A 23,254-nucleotide genomic window follows, 5' to 3' on the forward strand; every position below is an offset into this window, starting at 1 on the left:
GGGGCACGAGGAGCTTTCATTTATACACGGCGGTCCCTGCCGTGAAGAGCGCACCATCCCTCGATCACTGGGGGCCATGCGACTGGATATTCATAGAGCCGTGATTATGGGACACCAGCTTGTGGGATCATGGGCGGACAGACTCAGCGAGGCCCATCCAGGGTTTGTAAATCTTTAAACTTTGCAGCAGCCTACGCACTACATAACCCAAGAATCAATGCGGCCCTATACAGGGCGGGCCTTCGAGTGGAATTTAAGTGCGTGGCAATATGGACATTCAACTTTGTCGAGCCTCTGAGGAAGCGCATCTAGCGCTGAAACGCGTCAGGCTATATCGACTTGCTGATAACTGCAAAGAACATTGCTTTGCCTGTTTTCGCCCTTACCCATTAAAGACCTGGCTGTCAGCTGGTGCGGAGTGCGTTCTTGTTGCTGAGGGGCACGAGGAGCTTTCATTTATACACGGCGGTCCCTGCCGTGAAGAGCGCACCATCCCTCGATCACTGGGGGCCATGCGACTGGATATTCATAGAGCCGTGATTATGGGACACCAGCTTGTGGGATCATGGGCGGACAGACTCAGCGAGGCCCATCCAGGGTTTGTAAATCTTTAAACTTTGCAGCAGCCTACGCACTACATAACCCAAGAATCAATGCGGCCCTATACAGGGCGGGCCTTCGAGTGGAATTTAAGTGCGTGGCAATATGGACATTCAACTTTGTCGAGCCTCTGAGGAAGCGCATCTAGCGCTGAAACGCGTCAGGCTATATCGACTTGCTGATAACTGCAAAGAACATTGCTTTGCCTGTTTTCGCCCTTACCCATTAAAGACCTGGCTGTCAGCTGGTGCGGAGTGCGTTCTTGTTGCTGAGGGGCACGAGGAGCTTTCATTTATACACGGCGGTCCCTGCCGTGAAGAGCGCACCATCCCTCGATCACTGGGGGCCATGCGACTGGATATTCATAGAGCCGTGATTATGGGACACCAGCTTGTGGGATCATGGGCGGACAGACTCAGCGAGGCCCATCCAGGGTTTGTAAATCTTTAAACTTTGCAGCAGCCTACGCACTACATAACCCAAGAATCAATGCGGCCCTATACAGGGCGGGCCTTCGAGTGGAATTTAAGTGCGTGGCAATATGGACATTCAACTTTGTCGAGCCTCTGAGGAAGCGCATCTAGCGCTGAAACGCGTCAGGCTATATCGACTTGCTGATAACTGCAAAGAACATTGCTTTGCCTGTTTTCGCCCTTACCCATTAAAGACCTGGCTGTCAGCTGGTGCGGAGTGCGTTCTTGTTGCTGAGGGGCACGAGGAGCTTTCATTTATACACGGCGGTCCCTGCCGTGAAGAGCGCACCATCCCTCGATCACTGGGGGCCATGCGACTGGATATTCATAGAGCCGTGATTATGGGACACCAGCTTGTGGGATCATGGGCGGACAGACTCAGCGAGGCCCATCCAGGGTTTGTAAATCTTTAAACTTTGCAGCAGCCTACGCACTACATAAGCCAAGAATCAATGCGGCCCTATACAGGGCGGGCCTTCGAGTGGAATTTAAGTGCGTGGCAATATGGACATTCAACTTTGTCGAGCCTCTGAGGAAGCGCATCTAGCGCTGAAACGCGTCAGGCTATATCGACTTGCTGATAACTGCAAAGAACATTGCTTTGCCTGTTTTCGCCCTTACCCATTAAAGACCTGGCTGTCAGCTGGTGCGGAGTGCGTTCTTGTTGCTGAGGGGCACGAGGAGCTTTCATATATATATATATATATATATATATATATATATATATATATATATATATATATATATATATATTACATTTCTATGGCAAAATGAAACCCCTTATTTTGTTCCTTTTCAAATTAAATGTAGTAAGTGTTACCACTTTATTCCAATCAAGATGACTTCAGGTGTGCCATACTTTTGTCATAAGTAAGACTGTTAGCGTTGTAGTTGTTCTTTAAAACACTCTGGGACATTCTGTCACTGGGCTATAGTTGGGCAACATCTGGCTGATATTTGGGCTACATTTGGTTTTTTTTGTCTCTGGCGGCCATCTTTGGGCTACATTGGGCTTCATTGGGCTACATTGGGCTACATTTGGGCTCCAACATATATATAGCCCAATGTAGCCCAATATATATTTTTCAAAGTTAATTTTCGTAAAAACCACTGGAGCATATATCTTGAGACATAGCAAAGGCACATCGGGCTACCAGTCCCTACAATTTTGCCAAGTTTCGTGGAAATCCATTCAGCCGTTCGAGCTAAAAGTGAGTCCAACCGCCCTATGGAAAACTCAATGTTAAAAACACGTTTTGGGACCCCCCTTTTTTCTCGGCCCCCGCTTGACGAAACCCCCCCAAATTTTCAGGGGCCGCTCAGAAACAAAATGTTCCATTTTCCAGAAAATTTCAGCCAATTCCGTCCTCAAACGCCAAAGTTATTCAACATAGAATTTTCAAAAATCCCATAGGAAAAAAATCCTAACTATATATACCTACTGGCGACCGCCAATAGGTAATATATATATATATATATATACCTTTTGTGGTTCTCCTTTCATTTAGACATTCAAGTGGGTATGATCTGGTAAACCAAGCTGCTTTACACTCCTTCAAGACTTAGCCTAAAAGCTACTCTCCATAGCTACGACTAGGATAGCTTTCAATAAAGTTTGTCTTAACCTACCATCAATAAGGGTTGTTTGGACTGGTGCAAGTTGCCCACTATAAGTAGTGGACAGCATATTTTCTTTTCCTTGTGTTCAGTCTTCACCCTTCTTAAAATTAAATTTACTTTTGGCCCCCATGCTGGTGAAGAGTCTATCGGCCACATGCATCAATGTTTCTGTTTGCGAATCCTTAATTGCGAAATTTAAGGAATCGCAATTAAGGATTTGCAAACGGCAATGCATGAATAATTCGCTTTTTTTTAGCGATTCAGTAATTTTCGTTAATTGCGATTCTCTAATTGAGAATCGCAATTAAGGAATTTCTACACATTCATTCCTATGAATGCCCATAGAAATGAATGGGAGGGCATTCTCAATTTGCAATTCATCATTGTGAATTCGCAAATTGAGAATGCAATTTCAAGGGTGCAGGGGTGTCCAAAAGACACCCTGTTGCACCCCTGAAATTTGCTTTTGGATACATCTTACACACACACATGCCCCAAGGGCACGTGTGTGTGTAACATGTAACAAAGAAAAATGCATTTAAAAGCATTTTTCTTGATTTTCGCAAATTACCATGAAGGTCTACTTCATGGTAATTTGCATTTCTAATTTCAAAATTCGCAAATTCTAAAAGTATGATGAATTGCATTTAAGGAATCTCAAATTGAGATTCCTTAAATGCATTCGCAATTTAAGAAATCGCAATTGTGCAATTTCTTAAATTGCGAATTTCTGAAAAGGGTTTGTGCATCCCAAATCAGGAAATTGCATTCGCAAACGGCCGAAAAATGCGATTCGCACCGTTTGCTAATGCAATTTACCTTGATGCATGTGGGCGTATATGTTTGCATTCTGCTCCTAAGTATGTGATATTGTTGCACAGTCTCCATCTGCTTTCTATGTGGATCGCTGCACTGTTGCTCTTTTCACAGTAATTTGTTGGCAGCATGCTTTTGTTTTGTGTGTTTCTTTGTAAATCATGGACACTGTAAAGGTCTCCTTGTTATTTCTGACCACTGATTTCACACCATACTAGTTAAGCGCTGCTGTATGTGTTCTCTGGTTCTTCTGCCATCATAATATTTCGTCATTACTGAGGTTGTTGTTAGCCGTAGTTTGTTCACTCATCTTCTCAAAGTCAATGCACCCAGACATCAGCTGTAGATAATGCATTTAAGTTTATATTACTGCGTTAAAGTTTCTTTCTGTTTTCTTTGCAGTTCCTGGGGTCTATCCTGAAGCAAGTCCCATACAGAGAGTGGCATGTCTCATTAATGGAAGAGTTCAGCTTTCAGATTCCCAGTTTCGTCCATCATGAGAATGAGGAGGTTAGTGCTCTCAAAGGTCAGCATTGAACCACTGGGGAAGTCAATTTAACACAAAGGCAGAGAAGGATAGAACTGTGTATTCCAATTGCACAGTTATTGGTAAAGTTCATTTTTATACTACGGGTACACAGGACTGGAATAGACCAGTCGGAAAAAAAGGTATGGTTCTCCCACTCCCTGTAAAAGCCGACCGACTAAGAATCAGATGGAGATGAACTCCATGAGGTAATTCCTCTCCACCTGGATCATTAGGAGCCACCACAAGTCAGAGTTATACTCATTGCCCCAATGGATCTCCTTCAGCTAAAAGGTACTCTTCATGTTAGAGCCACTCTCCATTCAATGGACCTGAGGTCATATTCATGCAAAAAGCAGTTTAGGTACTGTTCCTATTAAAAAGCAAAGAAGAAAGACAGGCAAACAAAGAAGGGGGGATTCCTAAGGATTGTTTCCTGGTGCCCTCACACATCCATGAGGATGTCATGCATCATAGTGCGCGTTCTGTTGGTAGGGTCAGCGCTGCAATGCCCCATGGGCCCCACAAAGTGCCTGTATGTGGGCATTTTGAATGTGAGTGTGGAGTGAATGTGTGCAGTGAAGTGAAGGGAGACTAAAACTGGCTCAGAGATACCAAACTTGACTTTAATGTAATGGTTCCCTTGGAAGGATTAAAAAAACATAATTTGATAGGGGCTACTACAGTAGTGTGATGTACCCAAGTAGCCTAAATCTGTGAGTGTGGCCAGGTTGACATCTTTGGCCCCAAACAGCCTAAAAAGATCTACAACACTTCTTCAGGACCCAAATAAATGGGGAAACCCTTCCCTATATCTAAGACGTGATATGCAATGTAGGTATTCCCTCAGAAGAAAATACCTGTTTTAAAATGTTTAAAATTGATTTTCCAACCTAGACAATAAATTATGAAAATAAAGAAAACACACAGTAAACAAATGTTTTGTATGTATGGTCCAATACGCCACCAGAATCGCTTTTCCAGCTCACTGTATCATAGTGTCTCCAAAGGTAGTCATGTACATGCTATTGTTGGTGCTGATCAGTCGCCACAACCTGAAAGATGTGAAAAAAACAAGCTAGTGCACACAATATAACAAAACAGGCAAGTAGACATACGTGTAATGTGTAATTGGAGTGATTGTTCTCAGGTGTGGTGTGTACGGCACTGGGAAGGAGGGATGACCAAATGGCCAATGAGGAGGGAGGGGCGAGCTTGAGCCAATAGGAGCGAGTCCCCTCGTATGCTAGTGCAACAAAAGTATCATCCCTCAATGGCGGCCGTCTCAGAGTGTGCAGCAAGCAAGTGCAAGCCGGGCTGAAGACGGCTGGAATGCCAGAAACCGGTCCTCGGAAGCTTGTTTCCGGTCCAGGGAAGGCATGGCTTGGCAGTTCGGGCTGGACTGCTCCCATGAGGCACAGGGACAGACTGATTTGCATATAGCCATGTCTGAACTGGGGTGGCAGAGTGGGCTAAAGAACGGTGATGGATCAAACCCAGATCTTTTGACTGGGTGTGAGTGTTTGATTGGTTCATATGCTCCGTCCATCACCACCCCCTTTTGTACCGCTTTGGCCGCCATAAGTGTGGCAGGGTATGCTCAGACGTGAGTCCCTTGCTCACTTTGCCACTGGATTCAAGCAAGCCGGGCTGAAGACGGCTGGAATGCCAGAAACCGGTCCTCGGAAGCTTGTTTCCGGTCCAGGGAAGGCATGGCTTGGCAGTTCGGGCTGGACTGTTCCCATGAGGCACAGGGTCAGACTGATTTGCATATAGCCATGTCTGAACTGGGGTGGCAGAGTGGGTTAAAGAACGGTGATGGATCAAACCCAGATCTTTTGACTGGGTGTGAGTGTTTGATTGGTTCAGATGCTCCGTCCATCACCACCCCCTTTTGTACCGCTTTGGCCGCCATAAGTGTGGCAGGGTATGCTCAGACGTGAGTCCCTTGCTCACTTTACCACTGGATTCAAGCAAGCGGGGCTGAAGACGGCTGGAATGCCAGAAACCGGTCCTCGGAAGCTTGTTTCCGGTCCAGGGAAGGCATGGCTTGGCAGTTCGGGCTGGACTGTTCCCATGAGGCACAGGGTCAGACTGATTTGCATATAGCCATGTCTGAACTGGGGTGGCAGAGTGGGCTAAAGAACGGTGATGGATCAAACCCAGATCTTTTGACTGGGTGTGAGTGTTTGATTGGTTCAGATGCTCCGTCCATCACCACCCCCTTTTGTACAACCTATGTTACACCAGCATGTGAGGGGCTTGCTCCTATTGGATCAATATCGCCCCTCCTCTCCTGTCCTCATTGGCCATTTTGTCATCCCTCCTTCCTGTAGCTACACGCACCTCACCTGAGATCAATCACTTCAATACCCGCATCTTAAAAGGCAGGTCTTCTCCTCTGCTGAGTCTCTATCCGGGTGACCGGGGGAAGGTAGGTCTCTGGCACTCTCTGCGCAGAAACCACATGAGTATGATTGCTTCTCTAGAAAACTCTCAGCTTCTCCTTTTCTTTTCACCCTAAGGTCATTTGGGTCCCCTTGATTTACTGTTTCTTTATGCTGAGTATCATTGCTCTTACCACAGTTAGCAGCTAAGCTCTACCCTCTGCTTTTGACCTATGGGGCATTATAGATTTATCCAAAGGATAAGACACGCCATTCACACCTGAGGACAACTAATCCCTTATGATACACTGTGTAACACCAACACAGATTGGTTTTATGTTGTCTGTTAGACCAATGTCTACTTGCCTGTTCTGTTATATTTGATGTATCAGTGTGGAATGTATGTTATTATCCCGCTGTCTTCTTCACGGAAATCACAACGTAGTTGTTACAACAACCGTGTTGTAATTCTGCATACCATTACTCCGCAAGTCGGAACAACGACTTGCGGAGGGGGGCGCTGGATGTTGGAATAGTATAATTTACTATTCCAACTCCAGTCTGGGCGGACAATAGGGAAGGTATTGGATAATAATCCAACACCTCCCCCCCCGGCAAGTCGTTGTTCCGACTTGCGGAGTAATGGTATGCGGAATCATAACGCGGTCGTTGTAACGACCGCGTTGTGATTCCCTGCTGGGAAAAAGATTTGTGGTAAATGCTGTTTACCATCAGCGTGTGCTTCACTTCTTTCACGTTGTGGTAACTGATCAGCGCCAACAATAGCATGAGCATATCTACCTTAGGAGACACTATCATACACTGTGCTGGAAAAGGGATCCTGGTCTGGTGACGCATTGGACCATACATTCAAAACATTTGTTTACTGTGTGTTTTTTTTATTTTCTTATTCATTTTCTAGGTTGGATGATCAATTTTAAACTTTTTGAACAAGGTATTTTCTTTCAGGGGAATACCTACACTGCATATTATGTCTTAAGTGTGGGGTAGGTTTATCCCCCTTTTCTTTTAGGCCCTGAAGAAGTAGCAGAGATTTATTTTGGGCCATCAGTCGTTAAACATGCCAACCTGACCACACTCACAGGATACATCATGTCCCTGTAGTAGCCCCTACCAAATTATGTTTTTCTTAATCCTGCCAGGAGAACCATCACATTAGTTCGGTGTGTCTTAAATTTGAATTTGAATTTAAGGGTATTTGTTGAGCGCACGTTTACCAGGCGGTTTCTTGGCGCTGTTGAGGAGGAATCCTGAGTTAGATGGTAGGCGGATTAGATATTAAAAGCCTGTGAAAACAGAGTAGTTTTCAGGGTGCTGCAAAACTCCAGATAGGATGGCATTGCTCTCATTGGGAGAGGTAAAGAGTTCCAAAGTTGCGGAGCCAGGACAGAGAACTTAGAGCCTCCCATTCTGCTCTTCTTGAACCTGGGGACCACCAAGAGGGACAGAGATGAGGACCGCAGTTGTCTGCTGGGGATAAGACAGCTTTAGTGTCCCTTTATTTCAATATACACATTCACTCCACCCCATACATTCAAAACGCCCTCACACTGGCGCTTCTCATCAGACGGCAAAAAAATAAAAGGTCTCTGCTAAAGCGACCCTTTGTGGAGCCTTACGAGGAGCAAGTCCAATGATGATACATTACATCCTCATGGTTGTGTGAGGGTACCAAGAAATCGTTTTTAGGATTCCTGCTTCTTTGCCAGCATTTTTTTCTTCTTCATTTTCTAGAAGAAAAGTACCTCCACTGCTATTTTGCATGAGCACTTTCTGAGCCTAGGTACAGGACCTTTATTGGCTCCCACCCCTCCCCCTTTTTGTTGTTTTGAGTCCTGTTCATGGCCATGTACGAATCTTTACAATGTCCATAAGATATAACATAACATTACATAATAAACATTTCTCTCAACTCATTAAACGCAATTTCAAAGTGAGAGACGACATGTGTAGAGTTTAATCAAAGATGAATGCTCCTCTATAAGTAAGACTCTCATAGAGTGGGCAGGAGTTGCTGCTTATTCTGAACTCGGACTGTCTTTAATTCACTTCCATATTAGGGTTTTATTTTCCGGTGCATCGGTAAGTGCCTCGCCGCCTGTGATGATAATGCGCTGATCCTACACTTCCTTCGAAGCATGTTCTTATCTGCCCGGTTCATCTTAACTCCGAACCATTCAGTAAGTACCAAGTGTATTTCTTACAATAATCATAGATCTATTCCCCTGAGATAAAATGTCCCCCTGTACGACTAGAACAGACACATGTTGAGAAGGAAGTCATAAAGGACTGAGGAGCATCTGGGTGTACATTGTTCAGGTTTGTAACTTCAATACAGGAGCTTGACGGTAAATTAATGATGACCATGAAACCTTCCTCACTCAGCACTTCCACTCATCCCAAAGTGTGATATCTACTCCATGGTTAGCCAAATCATATCAGACTGAAAACCCTCCACAGAGTAGATGAGGACTAAGGGCCCGATTAGGATCGCAGACGGACTTGAGTCCGTCCGCGACCCCTGAGGAGGAGGGAACATCCGCAGGGGCTGCGGCGTTCCCTCCGAGCAGATTAGGATGTGACCGCCAGGGTGGCGGTCATATCCTCTATCTTTAACATTGTGGCGGGTGCAGCTTCAAGCTGCACCCGCCGCAAGGTTCAAAATGCATGCAGCGCATTTGCATGCACAAAGCGGCAGGCACCGCGCTGTAGGTACCCCCCATGTGCACCCCCCACCCCCCCTTCACCCAGGGGTACCGGAACGGGCCCCCGAAGTGAAAGTCCGTATGCTTTCCCACGGAGGAAAAGCCGCCGAGGAAAAGCATGTCTTTTCCACAATCCTAATATGGCTGGCGGTGTCTGATAGACACCGCCACCATATCAGAGCTTTTCCGCCGCGGTTGTAATGCGACCGCGGCGGACGGAATTCCAGACCCACCAGCCATCCTAATATGGTGGTGGGTCTTTGGAGGCTCCGCAGCGGTTTTTCCGTATCCTCCGGTGGCTTCTGCCGGCCCGGAGTATGCAGAAAAACTGCAATCATTATCGGCCCCCATGTTAGCAGAAACTAGACAAATAGTTCCTTTGTTCAGGTGACCACTGCTGCATTTCATCAGGGATAGTTAGGCACCTCTTAAGGTGATCTCTCCTGCTAGATGCAAATGATTGAATAAGATTAGCCAAGTTTAATCAATATAGCAGATAAAGCGGAGGAAGGTCTAAAGCTATGTAAAAGCTTTGACATGATTCTCTCAGAGAGACCTACAAAAAAGACAACAAAGCTGTCTGTTTCTACCTATTGTCAGGGGGGGGTTCTCAAGGATTGAAGGGCAAAACCGAATCTGGTGTATTCCCTGCACAGTAGACTTGAGGAAGAAAGGAGAAGCCCTCCTGCTAAACAAATCTCACTCCTTCGTCACAAAGAAGGCTTGTGAACTGAACTTTCCTTGCAGTGCCTTTATGTGAACAGTAGAGAGAGAACCTAGTGACGGAGCACAGATAATGACTGAACTCTAATCTTCTTATCCAAAGATGCTTCTTCAGTCCCATGGTAAGAACACTCCAGCATATTTGTATAAGAGTATCCTTAAATCATGCTTTCTGGGCACTGAATATATTTGCTTTAGTAGTGGAGAATCATTCGCCAATGCCAGTTGTAAACACTGAAGGTCCAATCAAGAACCCCATCTTTAGCTTTTCTTTCTAATATGGAATCTCTTGTCCTAAATATCTGTGTTTGGTTAATGTTTCCCTGAGGCTGTGAGTTGTCTTTCATTCTTTGCAGGATATAGTAATTGGCTTTCAAACATGTGCCAGAGCTCATGAATTCGAATGCCGTCAAGTACTTGAAGAGTTCAATGGTTCCCTTTTAGCTACTGAGCGGGTAAGAACCATGCATCTCTTTCTGTGTCATATTTTGAACTTTTCCCAGCAGCAGCGGTTAACATTTGCAAAAGTGTATTTTAAAATTAGATAAAAGTTTACAAGGAAAAAAACAAAAATATGTCTAAAGACTTATGCGGTCTACAATACTGAAAACAAAAATGTATCAAATAGATGGCCAGTGCAGCCTCCCGTGCCTGATGTGTACATAACATTTGTTGAAAAAATATTGAAATTTGTATAAAAACATGTATTTTGAAGGCACTTATGATACTGTGGCGGGGTATCAAAATCAGAAGGTAGACCAAATCGTTTCAAAAAGGGTTTTATTTTTCCCAACACTTTTTTTCATCTACTAGATAGTCTTTCCCTAGCAAAGGTTCTTCCTGTTTGTAGATACGGGGGGGATGGTATGGTGAAATTCTCCTGGACCTGGCAAATCTTTTCTTCCCAGTCTCGAGGTCTCCGTATCAGAATGGTCGGAACCCAAAATAAAGCAAATAAAGAAAGGAGAATCAGGACGACAGTCCTACAATCTAAACCAGGGACCAGGGGAGTGAGGAAAACTATATCTCCCAGAGTGCACTGTGATGAACACTCAACGAACGTGAATGGCAGTGCACGTGAGGGTGTAAAGGACAACAGCGAGTATATACAAAATTAAGTATATACAAGGGGCTCCCACATATGGAGAGGAGCACGGGTTCACACAGTCGGGCGTTCCTTTCGTCCTACCCAGTCCAACACCTGGCCCCGTACCTGTTCAAGCCACGCTCCTCCCCTTGGCACGTGGCAGGGCGTGGGGTCGTTTGCCTCCTGGCGTTTCCGCGCTGGTTCCAGGTCCCGACCTCGTCTCCTCGCCGTCTCCTCCTTCTTCCAGTCTCCGGTTTCTCCCACTCGCTCTCCAGCTCGCGACTTCTTCCTCCTCGGGATACACGCCGCCTTCTTCCTTCCGGGAATCGTCTTCTTGAGATGGGCTGTACCATCTGACGTCAGTTGTGGGAGGAGTCTCGTCATGTACGAAGCTCCAATTAAAGGCGCCCGCACTTTGTTCTTCCTCAGAGCTTAATAAAGTTTGGTTTTGTGTTCTCCAGGGTTCCTGCTGAAATGGGATAAGAGGGGGTAAGTCGTCTGTGGCAGCCCACCATTCCCACACGTTCTTCCCTTCTTCACCTGGCTGGTCCGCCCCGTCACACACCTCCCCCCCTGGATTCTCCCGTTTGGGGAGACGAAAGACCTGGGACAGGTAGTCAGCATTGTTATTGTCTTTCCGTTTTTTTGTGGCGTACTTCAAACGCAAAGGCCTGTAAGGACAAGAACCAACAAAGTACACGTGAGTTTTGCCCTTGGTTTCTATACATCCATTTCAAGGGAGCGTGGTCAGTGTAGAGGATGAATGGCTTTCCCTCTAAATAATAGCGGAGTTTGTCGATAGCCCACTTAATGGCTAGACACTCCCGCTCTATCGTTGGATATTTGCATTCCCTGGGAAATAGTTTTCTGCTTACGTATAGAACGGGGTGCTCGTGTCCGTCCCCCCCCTACCTGAGATAACAAGGCCCCTATTCCTGTATTAGAAGCATCAGTGGCTAGGATGAACATTTTCTCAAAGTCAGGGGATATGAGAACTGGCTTTGTCGTGAGAAATTTCTTTAGTTCTCTAAATGCACCTAATACTTCTGCTGAAGGATTGAGAAGGGTTTTGGGTCTGACTTCTTTCCTAAGGAGATCTGTTAGGGGAGATGCTATCTCTGCGAATCCTGGAATGAACCTGCGGTAATATCCTATAAGGCCCAAGAATGCTCTAAGATCCCTTTTGGTTGTCGGAAAGGGTGTCTCTTCTATGGCCCTTACCTTCTCTGTTTGGGGAGTAATCGTTCCGTCACCCAACACGTAACCCAGGTATTTTACCTTCTGAAAGGCTCCTCGTGATTTTTTTTCATTCACGTGTAGGCCTGCGCGTTTGAGTGCTTCTAATATGATCACCAGGTGTTCCAGGTGTTGGGCCAGCTACTACTGTATACCAAGATATCGTCCAAATACGCAGAGCTAAAGGAAGGGTATGGACCTAGAATGTTATTCATCAGGCGTTGGAAAGTGGCAGGTGCCCCGTGGAGACTGAAGGGAAGAACGTTACATTCAAACAGAACCTCATCGGTGATAACTGGGCTTTTTACGGTCTTCTACACGGAGGGGCACCTGCCAATAACCCTTAGTGAGGTCGAATGTGGCGATATATGACGTGTCTCCGATCTTCTCAATTAATTCGTCTACCCGTGGGATTGGGTAAGCATCAAATGTGGAGATGTCGTTGAGAGCCCTGAAGTCCATGCAGAAACGCGTCGACCCATCTGGTTTCGGGACCATCACTATTGGCGAGGCCAAGTTGCTGTTAGAGGGACGAATTACCCCGAGCTTTAGCATCTCATGGACGTCACGTCTCACTGCTTCCCTCCTGGTGGCAGGTATTCTGTATGGCTTCTGTTTTACCAGCTTTCCCGGATGTGTCTCAATCTTATGCTCCTATTACAGGAAATAGCAATAAAAAGTGGCTACCAGCGCCTACCAGTGCTACATGTGACTAAATCTGCTGTGTCAAGCAAAGGAGGAATGAAGTGCAACCCAGATGAAAAGAAGAACCCTCAGGTACCCTCCGAAGATGGGTAGCCGTTTGTCTTCATTGGGTTCTCGAGTTAGTGCATGTGGAAAACATCATACCAAGAAAAGGTGCAAATTAAAATGAGTATAGACCACTCCCTCAACCAACATTTTTAATAGAGGGGTGATTCGAACTCAATTAAAAACAATGTGCAAAAACGGACATCGAGAGTTAAGCAAGTTTGAGCTCCCTGTCCTAAAAAACGGTCGACATGTTTCAGCTATCTGGTCATTTTCGACCCAGCATTCCTCAGGATCGGAAATGTAAACTCACCCGACCGGGCAGTACACGCCCTAAAGTGCCTACTCACGGTGGGTGGATATTCACAAAAGACGCATAAATACCCACTTGAGGATCTATGTCTTGTGCAAACCTCAATTCAACGAGGTGTACGGAATCTGTAAAGAAACCCATAAAACACATATGAACAACAGACACTCCTCTATCATATGCATTTTACCAACACTTATACTTATTTAAAATTCGTTTAGTACTTTCGGACCCCATCGCTTGCCCAGTGACACAGTCAGATAAGTAAAGTGATGCGAAGTCCCACCACAAAAAACTTCAAACATTACCATAGCTGTTATGCTTAAACAGTGTATGTCTACCTTTGCTGTTGGCCTTACTTGCTCTGGTAGAGTTTACATTAATCCTCTGAGTATTTTTTCAGAGGTGAACAGTATAAGTCCCAAGTAAAACCTCTGACGTTTGTTCCACCTATGGTCGGGTTTACGGACTTTAAATTTAAAATTTGCAGAAATCCTTTGAGAAATGTGCGCAGTCTAGAAAGTCTATATATACAACTACATTCAGCCTTATGCACTAGAGACTGAAATCTCACATATATTCTAATCATGTCGTGTCAAAATGGCAACTCACTTGGTTATAATCCAATAATGATCTTACGTGTAATAAGGTCTGAAACTTTTCTTTTTGGGCTGTATTGTAGAGGGAGAGAAAACAAAGGAACAAAAGGAAACGTCCTTTAGAATACAAAGCTACCTCGACAGGTTGATTACCAAGAAATAGAAACATATTTATATTAAATATGTCAGGAGATGTCGTTAGCTTATCTCTCCTGAATAAAAAGACTTACTTCAAATCTCCCCAAATGAAGACTCCATAAGACCGTGGTGATGGATATCTTCACGGCAGCACCTGTTAGAAGTTGGACGAGGTTGTAATTTAAACCTGTTATAATACACTCGCCCTGCTCAGTTCAAAAAGCCCCTCACTACCATTCGGAGGCGTTAAAGATTTCATTAAGTATTGTCTTGAGGGAGACGCCAATGTTTTTAATGAGGAAACTTTCGAAAACACAATAATCGTCACAGGTACAATTGCGAGGTGACTAATATATTTTGTAAACCATCACTCGGTCGAGCGGTAAAGTAATTTAATGAGCCATTAATAAGTGTTATAAACAACCACTCGGTAGAGCGGTAAAATAGTCCAATAAGCCTCTTCAAGTCGTCAAAAATAGGGGTTAAAAACGCGCAATGGCGAAACCACTTACTATTAGGCTGACGACTCCCCGTATTTCCACCTAGGTTCGGCTCATCCACGGCTCGGAAGACGATTCGGGCCGCGGTTGAGACCGGTCTTATCACTTCCTGAATGGGCGTGGTTATCATGACAAATTACCACGTGATCGGGGCAGCAACACAACTTTATTCATTTAAAGGCTCAGTACCACAGTACACTCTCTACCCTACACCGTAGTATTCAAATTCCTGAAAAGGTGTATTAATTAACAGAGACCCATTAGCCAGTGGCGTCTCTCTTCAGATAAAGGTAACGTATCCTTATAAAAAATATTAACAGAAAAGACATATTTGATATCTCTTCATAGGATTAAGTCAAGGTTCTATACACACATGTTACCAGGAAATGGAATAATACCGGGGTCCTCAGAGGTAAAGAGATAATATCACAGATCATTGTACATAAAACCAGGTGGCACTCAATGTAAGGAAATACCTGGTAACCTCACTTTTTGTACCGGCGGGTCAGATTAGCGCTTCATCACTGTCCCCCACGGTACCTCATCATTAAGACCTTGCCGATGGGTTGCCAAACGGTGTACCCACCTTTGCTCCTTTTCAAACAGGGTACTCTCATTGCTATATTCCAAATGTTCTATAATCGACCATTTGACATCATTCGGGCTATGTCCTTTCTCCAAATAATGCGCTGTCAATTTTGTTGTATTTCTCTGGCATCTGATATTACTGCGGTGTTCCCCTATGCGCAGTTTAATTTTTCGCATGGTCATGCCCACATAACGGAGCATACAGGGGCACACTATCAGATAAACCACATTGCATGTGTTACAGTTTGTATGACTCCTCAGATGCCAGGTTTAGAACTTTAGAAAAAGATCTTCCTTTACCCCCCCTGCACATTTAGTACCTGCAGAACTAATTGCCTTCGAACAGGCAGTGTTCCGTGAAGTTGAACTAGTGGAAGAACCTACAATGTTAAAAAATCTTTCTGGAGCACAATACAAAGCAATCGAATCATTTAGAAATGATCCCGACACAACGATTAAGAGTGCCCTATATCGTTGTGCCCTATATGTGGTATCACGAATGGTCTCGATTACTCTGTAGGGGCCCATAGACTCACTTTTGAATTTGCTGGTAGTAGATGGGAGAAGTACCCACGCCCAGTCTCCAACGGCTAGCATTCTCAGCTTCTTCCCGCGATCGTAATACTTCTTCTGTTAGGCTTGATTTTTTTCCAGATTGGAGTAGGCGAGATCTCGTAATTTTCCCAATCTTGACCGTAGTTGTTGTGTATATTCTAGCAATGAGCGCTGTTCCTGCTCTTCTTCCGTCTCCCATGCCTCTTTGGTCATCTCAAGCCAGGATCTCGGCTGTCTTCCGTAGACGAGTTCAAATGATGAACAGCCTAGGCTACTTTGTATTTGGGATCGTAATACATAGAGAGCCAATGGCAGGAGGCGGTCCCATTCACGTCCTTCTGCAGTGAGAATCTTCTTTAAGGTAGTCTTCAGTGATTGATTATATCTCTTGACGAACCCGTCCGTTTGGGGATGATAGACTGATGTCCGCAGATGATGCACGTCTAGGGTTCTGCATACCTCTTTCATCAGGCGGGACATACAAGGGGTTCCTTGGTCTGTCACTACTTCTTTGGGGAATCCGACCCTGGAGAATAATTCCATGAAAATCTCAGCTATGGTTTTGGTGGTAGGTGTCCGGAGGGGAAATGCTTCTATGAACCTGGTGGCATAATCCATGATGACTAGGGCGTAAAGATGTCCTCTAGCTGATTTGGGTAACGGCCCTATCAGGTCCATCCCGACCCTTTCAAAGGGGGTTCCGATAATAGGCATAGGACATAGGGGCGCTGCGGTCAGTCGGTGGGTGTTTTTCTTCTGGCATATTTCGCAAGTCATGCAATACTTCTGTATGTCCTTATAAATGCCGGGCCAGAAGAAATGTCTCAGCACATTTTCAGACATCTTCTCTTTTCCTGCATGTCCGGCTGTGAGATGGGCATGAGAGAAGAACAGAATCTGTTCTCGGAAGGGCAGGGGAACCAATAGCTGTGTGGGTCCTTCCTTTTCCCCCTCTCGGTATAAGAGCTCATTTCTAATTATAAAACGGGGATAAGTGAGGCTCTGGTTATTCTGAGTCACATGAGCGTCTTCCCAGGCATTAAAGAGTGTATTGTCATTAGCTTGGGAAAATCGGAAGCTGCGATCTATCAGCCAAGGGTCTTGGGTTATTAGGGCCGGAGCAGGGCTATCCACACCACCTCTCTCCCCACCTATTTTACCCTGGAACAGGGAAAGAAAACCGGGATTATCCACCCCCGGGATAATATCTTCAGGAAGGTTATCAACTACTCCCACTTTTACTGTACAGGCACCTTTCTCTATGGGATACATGGTGACTAAGGCCACGGGGTAGGGCTTAAAGTCTCCATGCACACACCGGATATGTACTATCATTCCTGGGAGGTTTTGGTTGGGTAGTATGAGACTTTTCTGCACTACGGATTGCTTACAACCTGAATCTAAAAGTGCTTTTACTGATTTGCCATTCATCCTTACACTCACATTAAAGGATGCTCCCATCTCGGCTGAATACAGAACCGCTTTTGGCAGGTACCCGACTTCCATTGGCTCCTCAGCAGGCTTTCTTCTGGGGCACATGCGGGCAATGTGGCCCCATTCGCCACATTCGAAACACTGGTGCCCCCGAACAGGTGGCAAGTCTATTCGAACGTTTTTAGGTCTGGGATGTTCTATTAGCGGTTTTGTCTTCTTCTCTGCTTTGGCTGGTATACTGGTTTTATGTGTCTTCTCTGGGTCCCACCCCATAGTCCGGGGCTGTCCTCTGTTGTAATTTGCTGCCATTTCAATTGCCTCTTCTACTAAAAGGTTGGAATGTTGCTTTAGCCATCTTTGTGTGGCATATGGTAGAGCCTCCATGAATTGCTCCAAATAGATTTTCGCCATGACTTCTTCTTTGGTGCTAGTGAGGAGTTGTAACCACTTATCTGTAGCCATCGTTAGGCAAAAAAACAGCGTTTTGGGATTCTCCCCCCGGTGTCCCTCGCTCTTTTCGAAAGCGTACTCTATACGCTTCGGCGTCTAATCCGAGTTGGTCCAATATTAACGCCTTTATATCTTGGTAGCTTGTGTTTCCAGCGGGGTTAGCTACTTGGTGTGCGAACTGTGCTTCGCTTGTAAGTAGAGGTGCCAAAAAGAAGGGCCATTTGTCTTCGGGCCATCCGCACGCTCTGGCCGCTCTTTCGAAATTCACTAAAAACGCATCTGGGTCTTCCCCTGGTACGTATTTCTGGAGAGCTATTCCTGTGGGATTTGGAACATGTGCCCTTCTCTCCGTGGGCGCTAGGGTACCTGGGTCTAATGGGGCTTGTTGTAGACTTTCTATGTGGGCTGTTATGGTGTTTTGGAACAACTCACGATCCGCTTGGGCAGATGACATCTGCCTTTCAACAGCCCACTCTAACTTTTCTTGTCCTTTAATCATGTGTTGCATAAGGGCGTCCATCTTGGTGTGGCAGACGGACTGAGATGACGATCCCACTTCTGACACCAATTCTGGCGGAGTATCAAAATCAGAAGGTAGACCAAATCGTTTCAAAGAGGGTTTTATTTTTACCAAAACTTTTTTTCGTGTACAAGATAGTCTTTCCCTAGCAAAGGTTGCGGGATCCGTCTTGTTCTTCCTGTTTGTAGATACGGGGGGGGAGGGTATGGTGAACTTCTCCTGGACCTGGTGAATCTTTTCTTCCCAGTCTCGAGGTCTCCGTATCAGAATGGTCGGAACCCAAAATAAAACAAATAAAGAAAGGAGAATCAGGACGACCGTCCTACAATCTTAAACCTAAACCAGGGACCAGGGACCAGGGGAGTGAGGAAAACTATATCTCCTAGAGTGCACTGTGATGAACACTCAACGAACGTGAATAGCAGTGCACGTGAGGGCGTAAAGGACAACAGCGAGTATATACAAAATTAAGTATATACAAGGGGCTTGCACATATGGAGAGGAGCACGGGTTCACACAGTCGGGCGTTCCTTTCGTCCAACCCAGCCTGCCACCTTGCCCCGTACCTGTTCAAGCCACGCTCTTCCCCTGGGAACGTGGCAGGGCGACTCGTGGGATCGTTGGCCTCCTGGCGTTTCTGCGCTGGTTCCAGGTCCAGACCTCGTCTTCTCGCCGTCTCCTCCTTCTTCCAGTCTCCGGTTTCTCCCACTCGCTCTCCAGCTAGTGACTTCTTCCTCCTCGGGATACACGCCGCCTTCTTCCCTCCGGGAATCCGCTTCTTCAGATGGGCTGTACCATCTGACGTCAGTTGTGGGAGAAGTCTCGTCATGTACGAAGCTCCAATTAAAGGCGCCCGCACTTTGTTCTTCCTCATAGCTTAATAAAGTTTGGTTTTGTGTTCTCCAGGGTTTCTGCTGAAATGGGATAAGAGGGGGTAAGTCGTCTGTGGCAGCCCACCATTCCCGCACGTTCTTCCCTCCTTCATCCGGCTGGTCCACCTGTCACAGATACCAAATGCAACAACCTCTTAAATTCACCATTAATGACAAGTAATTCAAGATTCACTTCCTCCTTTGGATTACTCATGACTTCAGAAGTGATAGAGCACAGACGGAAAGGCCGCTCTCCAAGACAACTCATATTTAGGAATGTGGGTGTTCAATACAAGACCGGGTCTAAGACCAGGCCCTGGACTGAAGGGTGGTGGGGTGCAGAGGACCAAACGTCAGGCATGGGTAAAGGCTGGGCTCTATATCCCCAGAATACAGAATACAGTTACATTGAGGAATGGGACAGGGATAAGAATATATTTAATAGCACACAGCTTACTGTGTTCAAAACCGCTGCTGAAAAAGTGACTTGTCCTGGCCAGGAGGCAACTGGTACTGACCCTGGTGTGTTTTGTTACAGGATTACCAGTCCTCTCTTTTGGCAAGGTGGAGGGGACTTCATAAGGTCAACGTGAACAACCCACCCTGACAAATGGCAGTGTATTGCAGTGTGATTGCATTATACGGTGTGAGAGCATAGTTCTGATAGCATCCAATGCTATGTTGGCTAAAATACTGCTTCCAAGTTTTTCAAATCAAATCGGAGCGCTCAGTCAGATCTCATTTGAAGCAAGCCTGCCTATAAGACCCGTCAATGAGATCTTACATGGGACTGAGAGGGGCTGCAAGCAAGACAGGAAAAGTTGGGGAATAAGCTGCAGAGGGCTGCATTCTTCTCTGCAGGTTTTGTCCTCACCGAGCAGAAACACGTGGTTTACTTGTGTACTTTCTTTCTGGTCTCCTCCTTTGACTTTGTACACCTGCTCATGTTTAACAGCGTGAACACTGTAATAATAATAAATTACGTTCTGATAGATACATCTGCCGTGTGGATTCCTCACCTTGTGAATATCCCCCTTGCGTCAGCAACGTTCGGAAATTTTCTTCGTAGCACGCCGACGTGGACGACGTCACAGGAGTACGACCTCGCGCGTGACTTCGCCTGACGTCACCGACTCCTTATTAGGCCCACGCCGGCGTGATGACGTCAGTTCCCTTTTTTCCGCGTCTTCGACGCTAACGGTTTTCGGGATCTTCTGCGATACTTAGTATCTGACTATTATTTAATCATTACTGTTTCTCCTTTGCGACTTATTTCTTCATCAAGGATGTCGTCGAGGAAGACAGGATTTAAACAATGCGGATCTTGTGCCCGCATGATGTCAATCACCGACCCACATAGCGATTGTTTGTGGTGTCTGGGTTCAGACCACGACGTTAAGAACTGTCGATCTTGTTTTAAGATGAACCCAAAGGCGCTTCGAGAGCGTGAAGCAAAACTACTTCTCGCGAAGGTAAAGGGAAGAGATGCTGGGAGATCTTCGAGGTCAACGTCGAGACGCTCGAAGTCGAGGCAAATGTCTCGATCGAAGTCGAGGTCGGCGTCGAGGTCCAGAGCGCGGTCGAGATCCAGAGCGAGGTCGAGGTCCAGAGAGAGATCTAGATCTGGATTCAAGTCGGCTTCGGGTCACGCTTCGAGCTCCTCGAGGAAAAAGCACAAGAGGAGGAAGCACAGCTCGAAACATCATTCAGGGAAGGAATCTTCTGATTCGAAGAAGAAGTCTCGCAAACACCATAAGGACTTTGTTTCTCCTGCTCAGTCAGTCAGGGGTTCCCCGACTCCGGAACCGGAACCGGATCCGGTATCTTTACATTCTTCAGAACATGAGGAGGAAGAAGAGGTGATTCCTCAGACTCCGGCTCCGATGGAGACTCCTGTGGACCCAGAAGGTCAGAATGAACCTGTGTCGGAACGACCTCCTTTAGAGCATCCGGTAGGTTCGTACCCTCCCTTTCCTGGTCCTGGTCAGGACCCCTCGCATTTTCTCAATGCGATGTTTGGAGTATATTCCAGGGCGATGTACCCCGCTGGAGCACCTGTTGGTCCCATGGGTCCATTATCGTACAATTTGGGCATTCCTCAGTCGTACGCCCCAGCTCCATTTATGCCTTTTATGCCGGCGCCTCTTACACCTTGGCTCGGTACGGCACCGCCGAGGTCTTCGACTCCGCATGCGGCTTCGCCGACTCCGGATCGACCTCGTAGTTTGGATCGAGGTTCCACACCTGTCCGTGAGTCTCGTCCTCCTGCTGCCCCGGCTCCTCGCTCGACGTCGAATCCGGCTCTGTCGGAGTCGTTACCAAATCCATCGACTTCGATTCGAATAGAGTGGTCGAGACGAAGGGCTCAGCGTCTTCTGGAAGAAAAGGGAGATGAAGATTCAGATGTGGAAGAGGGTGAGCTTCTTGATCATGATGATGACTTTGAAGACCTACGTGATGCTAGTGGTCTGGAGCTCTCTCCTGAGTGGGGTTTACCTTCAGCTTCTGATGCTCCTTCTAGGGACGTGGCGCCATATCACGTCGTTATTAGGAAGGGTGCAGATCTTCTCAACTTGAAACTACCCACGGTTGAGTACAAGCCCAACATCCTTACTGAAGTTTTGCACTCTCCCTCTTCTATTGTTGAACCTACACTGCCGTTCACTGATGCCTTAACGGATCCAATAAAAGAGATTTGGAAGAGACCGTTGTCTGCTCCTGCAGTTTCGAGATCTATTGCAAGACGCTATAGGGTGGCTCCTGATGACCCTGCGTTCCTCTCTTCGCACCCCTCTCCAGAAAGTCTTGTGGTGCAGGCGGCATGTTCTAACAGGGCTGCAGGTTCTTTCCCTCAAGTACCAGCGGACAAAGAATCAAAAAAGTTGGATCAGTCTGCAAAGAAGACTTTCTCTTCAGGGAGCATGGCTCTTAAATCAGCTAATGCTACTTGCCTTTTAGGAAGATATGTCCATGCATTGATGGATTCTGTGAAACAGTTATCACCTAAGCTTCCTGAGGAAGATAGAAAGAACTTTAATGAGGTGGTCTCAGACACTCAGGCTGCTGCACGCATGGTTATTCAGAGTGGCATGGATACAGTTGATTCTGTTGCCAGGATTATGGGCTCTTCTATTGCGATCAGGAGGGCCGCGTGGTTAAAATCCTCTGATTTGTCTGCGGATGTGCAATCTACGTTGCTGGACTTACCTTTTGAAGGGACTGGCCTTTTTGGTAAAAAGGCGGATGTCGCCTTGGAAAGGTTTAAAGATAGCCGTGCTACTGCAAGATCTTTGGGTCTCCAGATGAGAGGGTCGACAACTAGAAAGTTTAGAGGCTTTGGTAGATCCTCTTTTCGTCCCTTCAGACAAGGTCAACAACAACAGCAGCAACAGCAGAACCCTCTATATAAGTCCTATAGAGGTAGACAGAAGGGTCGTGGACGTGGGCGTCAAGTCTCCTCTTCCTCCACTTCCTCCAATAATACCCAACCCCACCCGCATCAGCAAAGCAGCCCTAGATCCACCATTCTGGATCATGTGGGGCCAGTAGGGGGTCGGCTTACTCATTTTCTACGAGATTGGGAATCGGTTACATCAGATCTTTGGGTTCTCAATCTCGTAGAGAATGGGTATGCACTTCCTTTTCAGGAGTTCCCTCCCAATTACTCTCCTTGCCAAGGTTATTGTTCAGAGGACCACCTGCTGCTCCTGCAGGAAGAAGTCCTGGCTCTGTTCCGAAAGGGTGCAATAGAGGTGGTTCCAGAGCAGGAGAGGGGTCAAGGGTGCTACTCCCGGTATTTCTTGATTCCCAAGAAGGATGGCAGGCTTCGGCCAATCCTGGATCTCAGGATTCTGAACCTCTTTCTCAAGCAGGAGAAGTTCAAAATGCTCACCCTTGCTCAGGTTCTTCAAGCGCTGATGGAAGAAGACTGGATGGTGTCGATCGACTTGCAGGATGCGTATTTTCACATCCCCATTCTGAAGTCGCACAGGAAGTATCTCCGTTTTACGGTGGGATCGCAGCACTACCAGTTTGCGGTCCTTCCGTTTGGACTTACTACTGCGCCTCGTGTTTTCACCAAGGTGATGGCAGTGGTGGCTGCGCATCTCAGGAGATCGGGGATACCTGTGTTCCCCTATCTGGACGACTGGCTGATCAAAGCAGAGTCGTCAGAGAGAGTGCTCCATCATCTGCAAGAGACAACCCAGTTGTTGTACAGGTTGGGTTTTTCGATAAATGTACCCAAGTCTCACCTGGTGCCCTCCCAGCGCAACCTGTTCATAGGTGCGGTACTGGACACTACTGTGTGTCGTGCATTCCCTCCACCTCAAAGGATTCGCGACA

General features: G+C 46.4%; 1 protein-coding gene across 1 annotated transcript in view; it reads left to right on the forward strand.

Moving 5' to 3' along the window:
• The window catches only part of LOC144783339 (maestro heat-like repeat-containing protein family member 1), a 136,016-nt gene that overhangs the window by 71,287 nt on the left and 41,475 nt on the right, over positions 1 to 23,254 (forward strand). The window contains exons 16-18 of the mRNA XM_078662364.1: positions 3,912 to 4,019; positions 8,504 to 8,623; positions 10,228 to 10,326. Of these exons, the coding sequence (XP_078518490.1) occupies positions 3,912 to 4,019; positions 8,504 to 8,623; positions 10,228 to 10,326 (327 nt within the window). The remainder of the gene's footprint in view (positions 1 to 3,911; positions 4,020 to 8,503; positions 8,624 to 10,227; positions 10,327 to 23,254) is intronic.

The sequence above is a fragment of the Lissotriton helveticus genome, chromosome 9 (assembly GCF_964261635.1).
Source record: "Lissotriton helveticus chromosome 9, aLisHel1.1, whole genome shotgun sequence".
Taxonomy (NCBI): Eukaryota; Metazoa; Chordata; class Amphibia; order Caudata; family Salamandridae; genus Lissotriton; species Lissotriton helveticus.